Below are 15,786 nucleotides of genomic sequence, written 5' to 3' on the forward strand. Positions count from 1 at the left end.
CCGTGTCCCCTACACAGCTTGTGGAAAACTCTAAACAGGACTTCTTATGGTTATTTTTCAATATCAGCTTTACTCCTGCCACTCTTCTATAAAGTACAAATTTATGAAGTGCACAGGAGCTGACTGTAGGAAAGATTTATCAACCTAAGCTGTGGATATTTAGCTCCTGCAGAGTTACCATGGTCCGCTTGGCTGCTTCCTTGATTAATGCTGTCCTTTCCTGGCCTTTTGATTTAGGTAAAGGCCATTTCTTGGCCAGTATGCAGTTGAGCGATACTCTTGTCATTTTTGGATGGACTGAGCAGTTTGCATGAGAAGTTCAACGCTTGGGATATTGTTTTAAAATCTGTCCCTCCTTTAAATTATTGTGCAACTTTGTTCTTGGCAAGCTTGGTCTGTTCCTTGGTCTTTAAAATGTTAAACTGTTTGTTCACCAATGTGCTCTGAGAAACTTCTCAGGCTGTTATTATCCTGATAGTAAATCACACACTCTGCTTATTAATTAGGCAAATTCTGAAAGCTTTTGGTTGAACTAGATTTTTAAGGGGTATCATTTTTAAGGAGTGATTAAAAATGCATACCATACTAAAATATATTCATGACGCTTAATTTTTAATATACTGTCATGTGACTTTGAAACTGTTTTTTTTAATCACTTAATTTGAAATGTTATTATTTTTTTTATCCATTTCCATTTTACCTTATTCTGATTGATTGTATGATTGTTTTATAATTTTAATACAGGGCTGTTTTAGTTTCAAGTTCCATTGATTTTATTATTGGCTTATTTTTGTCATATGACTGCTGTTTCATTTATTCTGTGTTCAGCACTTTGGTCCTGTGGGTGTTAAAAGTGCTCTATTTGTAAAGGTGGTATGGTATGTTCAATAAATTTCAATTTGCTTGCAGATGAGGCCCTTTTGTCAGATTTAAAGAACCTTTAAAAAATAACAACCTTTAAGCGGGCATGAAACATACTTTTCATTGAGCCCACTTTTCTGTATTAAAATGTTTTTCTATTGGTCTGATATAATATACTAATATTAAATGTCTTGTTTTCTTTGTTTCTATTGTTGCTTTTAATGTAGAGCTGCACATTAAAACCGCCAACATCACCTACTGATTCAGAAAACAAAGGCGATTTCCCCCTGAGATATGTTATCTTTTAAGGATGGTGTACTTCAACTGTCAGTTTTGTGCCTGCTGTGTTAGAGTCATATCTGGAGTGCACATGAACCATAATTACCATGCCACATAAATGTATTTGTTCACCCCTGCAACACTTGCACGTGTTTGCACCAGTGTATCATTAGTATCATTTGCTTTGTGAATAAGGCACTGAGACAGGCCAGATTGTGGGCGCAAACCATGCAGCAAACAGAACTTTGCCAAGTTAGCAGATCCTGGCCTCAGTTTTTAGAACTTCAGAAACCTTAATGTTTTAGATGCTGGAGTAGGAGAAATGTCATGGTAAGAGACTCTTTACCTGGTCATCACTGGTGTTATCAGTGAATACATCCTCTGTGATAGAGGCCGGAGGTAATGAAGAGGACGATCCTTTCCCAGTGGGAGCCTGGACACCAAGCTGGGTGCTGGGATTCCCACAGGTCTGGCTACATGGCTTGCACTCGGACGCTGGACAACAAAGGAATTGATTTTTTTGTTAAAAACAAACGTTTTTCTAAAAGTACAGTAGAATCAACAACCCTATAGAGAGATAAAAAGCTGGAGGAAAGGCAGATGTTTTGCTGAAAGCATCAAACACACAGCACTTATGTAATCAGTATGAACTGTTCTGTGTATGATGGATGAAAAGCCCCGCTGCAGACCCCACTCCAGCCTCTTGTTGAAAACTCCTTTACATTTCCATTACAGATTCCTCGATTCACATGATGCCACAAACCCCCGTCACCAGTAGCAACCCCTCAGAGAGCAGTGTTAGTTTACCTGTAAGCGGTGGAGAGCCTAAGTTTATTCCTTTGCCGAGCAGCTCAAGATATGGCTACTCTGTGGAAAATAATGAATCATAATATGCTGGGCTTTATAAATCATCTATATGTAGTAAAGGCAAATGCAGAGTTTAGCCAAGCGCACTTAGGGTAAAAAGGTAAATTTTTTTTTACCCTTATATCCTGATATAAGCAAACATGATGGTTTGTAATACTGTTGCAATATGTCATGGTTTGAGCCCATCTGAGGAGGGGAGATTCAATATTTCCGCAGGTAATATAATCCAGATTTTATAAATACCTTAGTCTGAGCCAACAGCCTTCCAAAAGGTATGCCTTACACTTCTTTAAGACGGTTATTCATCACATTGATTGTTTCTTTATTTTACTTAACCTCTACTGTCCTTTAATAATAAGTGTCCTACGTTAGTTATTTTTTAGTTAATTTGCAGTGCAGTGCTGGCAAAACAAATAGCAACAAAATGCACCTGATTAAGTTGCAGAGTGACAAAGAATTAATGTTAACATATTAAATACTCCATCTTTGTGATCTAAATGAGAGCTTTCCATTAATATTTTGTGACCTAAACAAACAGTTATAGACCCAAAACTGAGCCATAAAAACTTTATGCTTAAACAACTTAGAAATACCAATTTGATGCTACAGTAAATTAGGTTGTGTGTTGTTTCTATTAATTTAAATCTAGTACTGGTAAGAATTTTTTGATAAAATACCTATCATGTGAGCAAAGAGAACAGGAGAGAAATAAACAAGTAAATAAGCTTGCTAGCCTTTTTGCGAGTGCCACACGATGACACAATTGATATGATGGTTTATGCATGCATCATAATCATAAAATTGGAAAGGAAGAATGAGCAAGAACCAGTTAATTTTGAGCCTGGGAATCTAGTTCAGCATGTTTAGGTGGTGAACTTAAATTGTGAGAACTGAACTTAAAGCGACTTCTGGTAAAGATGGAACTGACATGACGCTGGTAGACTGTAGCTCTGTGCATCTAGTCAGATAAATCTGTAGAAACGGATACAAAAGTTGTACTTGATTTAGGTGAGGCATTGTCAGAACAGTATAGTTGTTTTAATCCAGTTAACCTCGTGTAGGTGCAAAATCTTAAGGGTGACCTGCAGAAAATCTAAGAGACCAAAACTTCTCTAAAGACAGGTAAATTGGACAGAATCAAAATACTAATGTAGATCATTTTTAATAGAGGAAATGTTGTTTTAATGTGAATTAAAGCTTCTGAGTTTTCTAGCTGAAAGTTTAGGACAGCCTGTACTTTTTTCTAACATATTTGAACATATAGAAATGTAATATCGGTTTTAGCAATACTGAATAAATTAAATGACTGTAAACAATAAAAACCAAGTAAAGACTTTTTAAATTGAATGTAATTTTTTGTGGAAAAAAAAATTAGGACACCCCGAATTTATTTCCACTTTAAATGGCTAAAATCACATACAAGCGTATCACATTTGAGAAACATTAAAAGCATCATTACTCAGCATTTTGAAAGATTTAGTTTGGTGTACTGCTGAAGTGAGAGTGAAGACCATCATAGAGTCCACCATAACTTCTACCATGTATGAGAGGGGGTTGGTGGGGCCAATAACTCAAGAACTGCCACTGCCAACATTTGTAACAATATTTTAGATGTCCATTAAAAAAATATTTGTTTTTTACTTTGATAGTTTGATTTTTCTTAGCAAACATTTTCAGTTTAGCGCTGCTAACAAAGTATTATATTCTGTATACATTGGATTCTCCTTTAATCCAGATCTACTGTTTTAGAAGTCCTACATGCTTAAGTTAGATTGCTATAGCTGCTATAAGAATGAATATAACATTTCTGAGTATATTTGATTCATTCAAGATTTTATTTAGACTCAGAGGGCCACACGGAGATCATTTAAGGGTCACTTCAAGACCTTGGGTCTTACATTTGGGGTTTGAAGCATAAATGATTTGGTCTTACCAGGTTCTATAATTTTCAGTTTAAAGTGTGAAAAACCACACACCAGCGATTCTATTATGTCATTATTTACTAACTACTAACCTTGGGAAAAATGAGGTACACCCAGAGAAACTTTAACATGTAAAAATACTTAGAATTAATTAAGAGTGGAGACTTTCTTTTTAGCATGACTGCATCTTGACCTTGTTTGGTCTCCAAACCTTCATCTCGAAGCTCGATCCATCCAGTTTATGCTTTGAAGGGGCTGGAGTCTACTTTATAATCACTTCTCAACAGCAGCGCGACTGAATAAATGGTAATGGCTTGCTGCCCTTATTTTATTGGCAAATTACATTTCTATGCTAATTAACCTCACAAGGAAAAATACACAATTGGACACTGTAAGTTAATTAGTTATCCCCTTTTATCACGTGCAGATTTACCGGGACATTTTGGGATAATTATAAGAGATTAATTTCATATCTCAAGTCGTTTGTTATTGATCAGGCAAACTGGTCCCCGTGACAACTGCATAAGTTTGGTGAAGAGAAGACATATTGACAAGTAAGATTTCAAAATGGCTTGCTAAAGTATTTATATCTCATCAGCACTTTAAGATTTTGCCAAATTACAACCACAGGCTTAGATGTGCTTTAATGGTGCTTAATTTAATGGACCAGCACAAAGAAGTGCACAGTAACAGTTTTCAATTATTTTTGAAACTGAAACCAATGGCATTTATTCAGTTCCCTTTAATCAAATACCCCCTAAATAATATCACAATAAACAGCTGTTCTGTGAAGGACAGAGGGTTTTTTCTTTTCTGGAGAACACTCAAACAAACAACATCATGAATGAAAAGGAACTCAAAAGACGAGTCAAAGATAAAGTAATGGTGAAACATGGTGGTGGCAGTATCATGCAATGAAAATATTTCTTCCACCTCCCAATTCTGATTGCAACGTTACTAGAGTAGCATTACTGGTATTGATGTTATACAACAGGTGTGATATGTGTAAATCTCGCAGACTGCTCATCAGCCAATGACCATCAGTAAGCACCATAAGGAGGAAGATGGCATTACTGATATGAAAACATCTTGACTTGTTAGAACACCTGACCACTGTGAAATAAGCTGCCACCACTACACAAAATGGGAAATCATGAGTAACCTCAGGACCACCACATCTCTCCTCAATCACAAGACCAATAATAATCTCCACTTAAACTCAAAGATGCTTCAATGCCGAGTAGAAAACCTGCTAAGGTCAGAAAAGATCTAAACTGGAGAATCTATTGCTGAGAACACACCCTAAAACTTTATTTCTACAGTTATATATATATTTCTGAAACAGACAGACTTTAGCAGGTGCACATAACCCTTATGTTTCATTACTGAAACTAGTTTAAGGATTATGGCTAACTTTAAACATTTAAACACAAAGATTTTTCAACAATGTCACTGTTTTTGCTATTCTGCCCTGAAAGGCAGATATGTAAAGTGCACAACTAATAGTTTCAACATATTCTCCTGAGTTGTAGATCTCAGCATCTCCCCTGGAGTTAGTTACAAGCCTCTTAGATGCTTCCCTAAAAGCTTGGGATTTGTTTTATAAAACAACTCTGCTCTAAATGTCTCCACAACATTCCTGACCTGTCTGCTGTGTTCATTGGTCTCCAAACCTCTGAGGCCATCACAGAACAGCTGCAATGGACACAACAGACTTTTCTATTTTAATTTGCAGGACAATTTGGAAAAAAAAAACACTAATAATTCACTCTAGATACACTATCTTCTGTTGGCCTCTCAAATAAACCCCACTAAAACACACTGAAGCTTGTGGCTGTAATGTAATAAAATGTAAACTGGGTGATACAGGGTGATGAGTACATAACTGATGGGCCCCAGCTGTGAGCAAGAGGCAGAGGCTTCTTAGGGAACTTATTGGAAGAGAAAGGCTGAACCAAGTAAACAGTCAAATAAAGGCCAGGGAGAAACCAAACACAAAATAAAACCAAGGGACAAATTTACTAAACACAAAAAACTGACACAGAATGACAAGACTGAAAACCAAAGTAACAAACCAAACCTTTCTATGGGGTTCAAAGTGCGTCAAAAATCTGTTGGGTTTTTTGGGCACCCTTCTGACTTTATACATACTGAAAAGAAACTTCGAGACAATAAAATTAAACACAAACTGAAAAGAATAATTTGTTTTGATCACCAAGCTCAAGCTGTGTGGTCAGCTAAACTACAGGCCGTCTCTAGCACCCTGTCATGTTATAAACCTGCAGGATCCACCGCGGTCTTCTTCCTGACAGCCAGAGATACTCCTGTGTAAACACACACACACTGTAGGTACTGTTCTCCATATTACTAAATCACCGGCTGAGGCTGCAGGGGTGGCAGCGTCCTCCTTGGAGGGAGAATTAGTTTGTGTCTAAATCCTTCTTGTGTTAAGTGTAAACTCAGAGGAGACTCTGCAGCAGCAGCCGCTCGTGCTGTGGAGTTGCTGTGGCCTTTTATGGTTGGCCTTTCATTTCTTCTCAGACATGACAAAACAACGAAACATCAGCACATGACTGCCTGTGCACAGGCACTCAGCTCTAAAACATTTTTAATCAGACTCTGGTTGCTTTTTACTGTTTGGCTCCACATGAAAAAGGGAGGTCTCACTGTGCTGCAAAAACTATTAAAAACAAATAACTCATGTAAAGATGTCAGCGCTGATATCAGCTGTGTTGCATTTAGCCAATTTATGCAGCTTGATGCTTTTTATACACATGGATATGTATAAAGAACCCCAGTAAAAAATTATATTTAACTTCTTTTATTTATAGGTTCACTAGGTTTAGCTTTATCTTGGTACATAGGGCATACATCATGTAACGTGTTCAACCAAAGTTGCTTAAATAGAAATCTAGAGAGAAAATAAAGGACTTCCAGCTTCAGGTTGAATAATTTCTACAAAATAATGTGCTTAATAATTTTAAATGTGTACTCTGAAAATTGGTTTAGTTTTGAGCTCCTACGGGTGCATGTCAGTACCTTAGAATATCATGGAAAAGTTAATTTCTATAAGTAATTCAATTAAAAAATGTAAGTCATATTAATTTATTACTCACAGAATGAGATATTTCAAGTAGTCACAATCATCAACATTTACAGACGTAAACACTTGAAATATATCACTGTGTGTAATGTAGCTTTTCAGTTGCACTCTATTAAAAACCATTTATATTTTGATTTATTTTTATTCCTTTAAAGGGGATGTTAAACAAAAGATGTGAAAGGAAACAAAAGCACATGTTTACCCACAAAGCTCAGCGTGTTTAAAAGCTACATGATTATCACAAGAGGAACCCAGGCCATGATCAGGTGATTTAATTTAGTCAGACGGCACATATCGAGCTGTTTCCCACAGATATATGGTTCATAAACGGTGACAAGACAAAGTCACTGTTACAAAACAAAAACAGAAACCCACAGATTTCAAGATAGCAGTCACAACAAATGCGTTTTTAGACTGCTCTTTTTCTGGGACAGCATGAGTGAGTTTATAGTTAAGACTACTCGTTTTTCATGATGTACGACAGATGCTGCCCGCAGATAAATACAGAACTGTCAGATCCAAGCTTGAAGCGCACAGCAAAAACAACCATCTTCATCTTTGATCAGAAAACCCAGTGCTGTTTGAAGGTACCAAGCTACACAGACTCTGAAGCGAGACGGAAACACGAACAGCAACACAGCAGGTTCAGAGAAGAAGAATAGAACCTGCTGCATGTGTTGGACGTTGACCACAAAAGGTCAAATGTAAATATGTTTGAAGTAAGCAACACATTTATGCACTCTCACAGTTTTACACAATGCACATTTTACTTTTTCACAAGCTTGGATCTGAAACACTGCAACCATCATTCACCGGAAACCACAATCAGGTCACGATGGCAAACAACAGTCATATGAAAAGAACTGAATGGAGCTCGAAGGAGAAACAGAGTCAGTTCACACGAGCTCAGGTGGGTCACAAAAAGTCTGACAATAAACCTGAACCTGGAAGCAGATTACCTCTCTTGAAGGACCATCTCTTCATCCAGAGCCTGGAGAAGGAAGGCCAGGAGTGGTTAAGAGGAGAATCAGCCATGGGAGCAGAGCAGAGGCCAGCTTGAACTGGAGTTCGCTCACACTGGTGCTGTGGCACCCAGTAAGAGGAGGAGGAAGGGAAGTGAGAGGAGGGAGGGAAGTCAGGAGGCAGGGGATTACATCCAGCAGCAATAAAGAAAAGCAGTAAAGTTAAAAACGTTGAAAATAAACAAACGTAGGAGTACAGAAGTGGAAAAACACAAGTGAAAATTCTTTTAAACTGTCATTTACTGCTCTGCTTTTGTGTTTCTGCTTTTATTTGCTTAAAATGTGCATACTTCTTTCTGGGACAATTGAGTATTCTGCTATTCTGCGCACATGCTTCTAAAAATATTAGCATATTGTGATAAAGTTCATTATTTTCCATAATGTCATGATGAAAATTTAACATTCATATATTTTAGATTCATTGCACACTAACTGAAATATTTCAGGTCTTTTATTGTCTTAATACGGATGATTTTGGCATACAGCTCATGAAAACCCAAAATTCCTATCTCACAAAATTAGCATATCATTAAAAGGGTCTCTAAACGAGCTATGAACCTAATCATCTGAATCAACGAGTTAACTCTAAACACCTGCAAAAGATTCCTGAGGCCTTTAAAACTCCCAGCCTGGTTCATCACTCAAAACCCCAATCATGGGTAAGACTGCCGACCTGACTGCTGTCCAGAAGGCCACTATTGACACCCTCAAGCAAGAGGGTAAGACACAGAAATAAATTTCTGAACGAATAGGCTGTTCCCAGAGTGCTGTATCAAGGCACCTCAGTGGGAAGTCTGTGGGAAGGAAAAAGTGTGGCAGAAAACGCTGCACAACGAGAAGAGGTGACCGGACCCTGAGGAAGATTGTGGAGAAGGGCCGATTCCAGACCTTGGGGGACCTGCGGAAGCAGTGGACTGAGTCTGGAGTAGAAACATCCAGAGCCACCGTGCACAGGCGTGTGCAGGAAATGGGCTACAGGTGCCGCATTCCCCAGGTCAAGCCACTTTTGAACCAGAAACAGCAGCAGAAGCGCCTGACCTGGGCTACAGAGAAGCAGCACTGGACTGTTGCTCAGTGGTCCAAAGTACTTTTTTCGGATGAAAGCAAATTCTGCATGTCATTCGGAAATCAAGGTGCCAGAGTCTGGAGGAAGACTGGGGAGAAGGAAATGCCAAAATGCCTGAAGTCCAGTGTCAAGTACCCACAGTCAGTGATGGTCTGGGGTGCTGTGTCAGCTGCTGGTGTTGGTCCACTGTGTTTTATCAAGGGCAGGGTCAATGCAGCTAGCTATCAGGAGATTTTGGAGCACTTCATGCTTCCATCTGCTGAAAAGCTTTATGGAGATGAAGATTTCATTTTTCAGCACGACCTGGCACCTGCTCACAGTGCCAAAACCACTGGTAAATGGTTTACTGACCATGGTATCACTGTGCTCAATTGGCCTGCCAGCTCTCCTGACCTGAACCACATAGAGAATCTGTGGGATATTGTGAAGAGAACGTTGAGAGACTCAAGACCCAACACTCTGGATGATCTAAAGGCCGCTATCGAAGCATCCTGGGCCTCCATAAGACCCCAGCAGTGCCACAGGCTGATTGCCTCCATGCCACGCCGCATTGAAGCAGTCATTTCTGCAAAAGGATTCTCGACCAAGTATTGAGTGCATAACTGTACATGATTATTTGAAGGTTGACGTTTTTTGTATTAAAAACACTTTTCTTTTATTGGTCGGATGAAATATCCTAATTTTGTGAGATAGGAATTTTGGGTTTTCATGAGCTGTATGCCAAAATCATCCATATTAAGACAATAAAAGACCTGAAATATTTCAGTTAGTGTGCAATGAATCTAAAATATATGAATGTTAAATTTTCATCATTACATTATGGAAAATAATGAACTTTATCACAATATGCTAATATTTTGAGAAGGACCTGTAAGTAATTCTTAGAGCCAACAGCAGAGAGAGCAATAAAAACAGAAAATGTGTAAAAGTTAATCAGCATTTAGAAGTAAGTTAAATGGTTGAAATGCAGCTTTTCACTCCCCCGGAACAGTTCACGTATGGTATGTGCCTGATTTTGGGAAATAGAGCAGATACAGAAACGAGAAGGAAGTGGATGCAATGAAACTGTTTCTTGTTGACTCACAGAGGCACACGCCAACACGTCAGCTCTAAAATAATGAAAATGCTTTTAAGAGGCTTGCTGTACAAAAGGACACAGGTTGACTATTTTAGCAGCAATTTTAGTTTAATCTTTGCACAACTACAGCTACTGTGAAGTTGACCACGGTGCATATAGCGGACAACCTTCCCTAGTGTTTTGCTCAAAGAAAGCAGACATGGAGACCTTTGCTTTCTTAGGAAATAGATTGTGGATTAGGTGTATTGAGCATCAGTACAAATAAGTTTCTGCTAACGAACCAATCTCTACTCACGTTAGATGAAACTGTAGGCATTAGACGACTTCTTTTTCTTGGCTTTAAAAGTAAGAAAGCTGCAGAAAAATGGACTAAAATCCTTCGGGCTTGGTTGTGAGAACACTCTGCTGGTCCTCAGACTGAAAGTAAAAAGACAACCAGCTGCTTCCTCTTTTCCCCCCTCATTCTGGGCAGCTCACACACAGTTTCACACATCACTGCAGCTGTGAAACAAGCAATGGCAGCCCTCAACGCTGCTCTGCAGGTATGAACAGAAACTCTGCACCAAACAAAATGCTGTGTTGACAGTATATCTCTCCATTCTGACCTCTCAGACTTTGTGACTTGTAAAATCGTTTTGTGAAGCATTAATGTTTAAACAAAAAAGGCACTCACACAGCCGTCCTTGAGACTCTTATGACTCCTATGATTCTTGGTGCTCGAAGTTTCAGGATCATCTAATCTGCAGCCACATTTTGTGTCTTCATGCAAAGCTTGCAGAGTCCTTAGAAGCAGATTTAAGGAGGAGCTAACAATTAAACAGTTGCATTTGTTACTTTAAAAAACTACGTGTATTGACCGAAGCTATTGGCCTCGCAAAGAATTAGCTCAGACTTTTGTTTTGCAATAAAACAGAACTGTCCAAAAGTTTTATACCACCATGAATTTCTTTATATTGCAATTCAACAAGCAGGATTTCTCTAATCTTTTAAAGAGTTCTGTGTCATTAGTTCTCCGCACTTTCTGAATTTGGGTTTTGGTTCATTTTATTGCTCATTTTCTGTTCAGTTCTTGTAAATGTTAATGACAGCATGTTTTGAAAGAGGATGAAAAAAACTATCTACAGAAGAGGAATACTTCCTAAAGGTCACTAAGTCATGTGTTCATTAAATAGGAAAACAAATCTACCAAAGAACTGAAAGTTCATCCCTTAGTTCATCATACTGCATGCCTATTAGTTAACAGCTCCATGGAAATCACCTTTGAGATTTTGATTCACCTAAGAAGAAGTAACAACACTTCATTATGCCTAAATGGAGCAATAATAATGTTATGTTTGTTAAAAAAAACTTCCAAAATTGAGTGAAAAGCAGCCAAAGTCAACCGAAAACTTTGAAAGACCCTTTGAAAAGCATGGAGACTTCATGACCACTGCACACAGTAAGGTTATTTAGAAAATGTTTTTAGTATTGGTTTTATTCTTGTTGTCAGTAGTTTCCCGTCAAAGTGAAAAAGAATTGTCTCTACCAGTTACATTTATTCTACATTTTCATCTAAGCGACACAATAGAGGGGTCATCCCTTCATTTCTTGTTCTTTCTTTTTCATCTGTATTGTTTTATAAAAAAAACTAGACTGACAGGGTTCTGGGTGGATGGACCCAGAGAAAGATAGCTGCTGTCACACTGTTTCTTCTCTTCCCATTTATGTTCAGTGTGTCCAAGAACTTGTTTAGAACATTATAAACATGAAAAACTGAAGTGCATTCTGTGAAACATCAAGTCCTGTCACATAGATGAAACATGTTTGTCACTTCTGATGTGCCCCCATTTGGTATAGTGTGTAAACTGTGATGAAGGATGCAAAAAAATGCATAATTAATCACAACGTTCTAATGAATCGTGTTAGTTTTGCAAAGATGTCACCGTTTCATGCACTAAGTTATTGCCTGATCATCTGGCAATGAAAGTTTACAGTCTATGAGTGCACAAATGCTGTGGTCAAATAATTATTAACTGAATTAATCAGTAAGTAACCTTTTTTTTTCAAATAAAAAATTTGCTCCAGGCTGACTTACCTGGTTATCACACAGGTATCACAACACTGGTGAACCTGCCTGGATAATCAGACCTAGGCAGTTGTTTGTAATGTTCTCCAAAACCCAAAAAAAAATTACGTTTTTTTTGTGGCTTTTATTTTATATTACTTGAACTTCCATACATTCAGATGTTTACATTGTAATCATAACAGTGCAATTTTGATGCAAAGATACAAATGACTGGGGACATTATCGACTGGTGGAAGGAATACTTCGAGGATCTCCTCAATCCTGCCATCACGCATTCCCTGGTGGAAGCAGAGGCTGGGGACTCGGGGTTGGACTCTTTCATCACCCGGGCTGAAGTCACCGAGGTGGTTAAAAGGCTCCGCGGTGGCAGGGCTTCGGGGGTGGATGAGATCCGCCCTGAGTACTTCAAGTCTTTGGATGTTGTGGGCCTGTCATGGTTGACACGCCTCTTCAACATTGCGTGGCGGTCGGGGACAGTGCCTTTGGATTGGCAGACTGGGGTGGTGGTCCCCCTTCATAAGAAGGGGGACCGGAGGGTGTGTTCCAACTACAGGGGGATCACACTCCTCAGCCTCCCTGGTAAGGCCTACGCCAGGGTATTGGAGAGGAGAGTCTGGCCGATAGTCGAACCCCGGCTTCAGGAGGAGCAGTGTGGTTTTCGTCCCGGCCGTGGAACACTGGACCAGCTCTATACCCTCTACAGGGTACTCGAGGGTTCATGGGAGTTTGCCCAACCGGTTCACATGTGTTTTGTGGACCTGGAGAAAGCATTCGACTGTGTCCCTCGTGATGCCCTGTGGGGGGTGCTCCAGGAGTATGGAATCGGGGGACCTTTACTAGGGGCCATCCGGTCCCTGTACGAGCGGAGCAGGAGTTTGGTCCGCATTGCCGGCACAAAGTCGAACCTGTTCCCGGTGCATGTTGGACTCCGGCAGGGCTGCCCTTTGTCACCGGTCCTGTTCATAACTTTTATGGACAGGATTTCTAGGCGCAGCCAAGGGCCGGAGGGGGTCTGGTTTGGGGACCAGAGGATTTCGTCTCTTCTTTTTGCAGATGATGTGGTCCTGCTGGCCCCCTCTAGCCAAGACCTACAGCATGCGCTGGGGCGGTTCGCAGCCCAATGTGAAGCGGCTGGGATGAGGATCAGCTCCTCCAAGTCCGAGGCCATGGTACTCGACCGGAAAAGGGTGGCTTGTCCTCTTCAGGTTGGAGGGGAGTTCCTGCCTCAAGTGGAGGAGTTTAAGTATCTCGGGGTCTTGTTCATGAGTGAGGGAAGAATGGAGCGGGAGATTGACAGACGGATCGGTGCGGCTGCCACAGTAATGGGGCGCTGTGCCGGTCCGTTGTGGTGAAGAGAGAGCTGAGCCGAAAAGCGAAGCTCTTGATTTACTGGTCGGTCTACGCTCCTACCCTCACTTATGGCCATGAACTTTTGGTCATGACTGAAAGAACAAGCGGCTGAAATGAGCTTCCTCCGTAGGGTGGCCGGGTACTCCCTTAGACATAGGGTGAGGAGCTCGGTCATCCGGGAGGGGCTCGGAGTAGAGCCGCTGCTCCTCCACATCGAGAGGAGCCAGTTGAGGTGGCTCGGGCATCTATACCGGATGCCTCCTGGACGCCTTCCTTGGGAGGTGTTCCAGGAACGTCCCACCAGGAGGAGGCCCAGGGGACGACCCAGGACACGCTCGAGGGACTATGTCTCTCGGCTGGCCTGGGAACGCCTTGGGCTCCCCCCGGAGGAGCTGGAAGAGGTGTGTGGGGAGAGGGACGTCTGGGCGTCTCTGCTGAGTCTGCTGCCCCCGCGACCCGGTCCCGGATAAAGCGGAAGACGACGAGTACGAGTACGAGTACGAGTACGACGAGTACGAGTTACAAATGATACTAATGCAGATCTAGAATTATTCCCGTTGGCTTTGAATCCACGGCCTCCATGTTTTAGTCATAAAGTCTAATATTTTAAAAAGCTAAATATATTTGAGATGGATGGAGATGACTATATTTCACTCAGAACACTGTATAAGAAATTTGTATTTTTTAAAAACAAAATAATTATAAAATAGAAGGACAAACAATTATGGTTTTCTGATTTTCTTTTATAGAAATAATCTGAACAGTGTGATGTGCAGCTGTATTCAGCATTCTTTGTAGAACCCCTTTTTAATGCAGTTCCAGCTGCAGTTCTTTTAAAGTACATCTCTACCAGCTTTGAACATTTAGAGAGAGATTTGTGTCCTTAGTTTTTGGAAAATAATTCAGATTAGTTGAGTTTGGAGAGTCTGTGAACATCAAGTGTTTTTACAAACTCCTCATTTAAATGAAGGTTTGTGCAGTCATGCTTTTTATGCCATTCCCTTGTAGTTCTGGTTGTATGTTTTACCTCAGCACACCATTTTGTTGCCTCCACAAATCATCGCATTCTTGATTCGAAACTGCTGTGAGACTCTTAATTATTGAGCGATAAGCTTTATTTCATTTGAATGTTAAGTTTAACTTTCTCGTGAAATGTTTTAAAGTAAATCTTTTAAAAAAATTTGGAAGATACACAGTATTAGTCATTGTAAAGATTGTTGGATTTTAGACAGAATTCATATAGAATCACATAATCTTTAACTTTACCAAAGAAAACTTATTTCAGAACCTCACAATTTGTATGAAAATAACAATACTGAAGGGAAGGTCTGTGAGGAAATGCAATTTAAAGAAATATGTAAAACTGATCAAAAAAGGAGTATCCCAATGAGGGAAAAATAATCTGTGAACATGTCATACTTACAGAGCTCACTCTTGGCAAATACCAGAGGCAACAGAAGATGGCCGGCCACACCCACCAAGACATCCAATCACTGAACAAGGGGCAGGTGTGGTGGTTCATAAGGCAAACCTGGTGAGTGGGGGAAGCAGAAAATTAGACAAGCTGGAATAACACATTTCAAAACTAGAAGTCCTGAATGATACAGATATAAACTGACAGGTTTACCTCTGGGATGTCGAGAAGCAAACAAAACAACCCAATGGATTATCTAAAGGCTTTTTTTCATTTAGCCGCAGCATTATGAGCCTCAAGCGCCCGGAATGAAGTGAATCCCACATTTGTTTCATCACAGATTATCAGATATTCTGCATTTTTTGAGGAAAACCTCCAGGTTCATGCAAAAACCTTGAGCCACCCTTCATCGCCTAACATTTTAGAATTAGTTAGCTTTTCTTTTTATATTTCGTCCATTCTTCATACCTGTGTGAATGTGTACATGGATGTTATTTTCTTTATATAGCTCTCTGATAAGCTGGTGACTCTGCTCTGGGTCTTTCCCTGCTTAGATGGCCTCCAGCGCCGCCCTAAGGATTGAGCAGGTATTAAGAAAATGAAAGGATTAAAGCTCCCCACCCAGGAATTTGGCCACTTAAGTAAAAAGTGTTTGTGCACTGGAAATGTTTGCAATTAACTAAAATGCAGAATATATATTCTATATTATGCATTATCCATTTGCTCTAATGTAATAAACAACCTCAGGATGCAGAAATC

General features: G+C 39.9%; 1 protein-coding gene across 3 annotated transcripts in view; it reads right to left on the bottom strand.

The window, feature by feature from the left end:
- Window positions 1-10,643, bottom strand: part of arhgef18b (rho/rac guanine nucleotide exchange factor (GEF) 18b) — a 60,479-nt gene extending 49,836 nt beyond the window's left edge. For 2 of the 3 annotated variants that reach the window (XM_047374842.1, XM_047374841.1), the window contains exons 1-3: window positions 10,494-10,641; window positions 7,992-8,115; window positions 1,487-1,635 (exon numbers count right to left, since the gene is read on the bottom strand). In XM_047374842.1, the coding sequence (XP_047230798.1) occupies window positions 1,487-1,635; window positions 7,992-8,115; window positions 10,494-10,514 (294 nt within the window). In that variant the 5' untranslated portion in view covers window positions 10,515-10,641. Of the gene's footprint in view, window positions 1-1,486; window positions 1,636-7,991; window positions 8,116-10,493 lie in introns of all 3 variants that reach the window. The other variant, XM_047374843.1, reaches the window with a different exon arrangement.
- Between the last annotated feature and the right edge of the window lie 5,143 nt (window positions 10,644-15,786).

Source organism: Girardinichthys multiradiatus, chromosome 9 (genome assembly GCF_021462225.1).
Source record: "Girardinichthys multiradiatus isolate DD_20200921_A chromosome 9, DD_fGirMul_XY1, whole genome shotgun sequence".
Taxonomy (NCBI): domain Eukaryota; kingdom Metazoa; phylum Chordata; class Actinopteri; order Cyprinodontiformes; family Goodeidae; genus Girardinichthys; species Girardinichthys multiradiatus.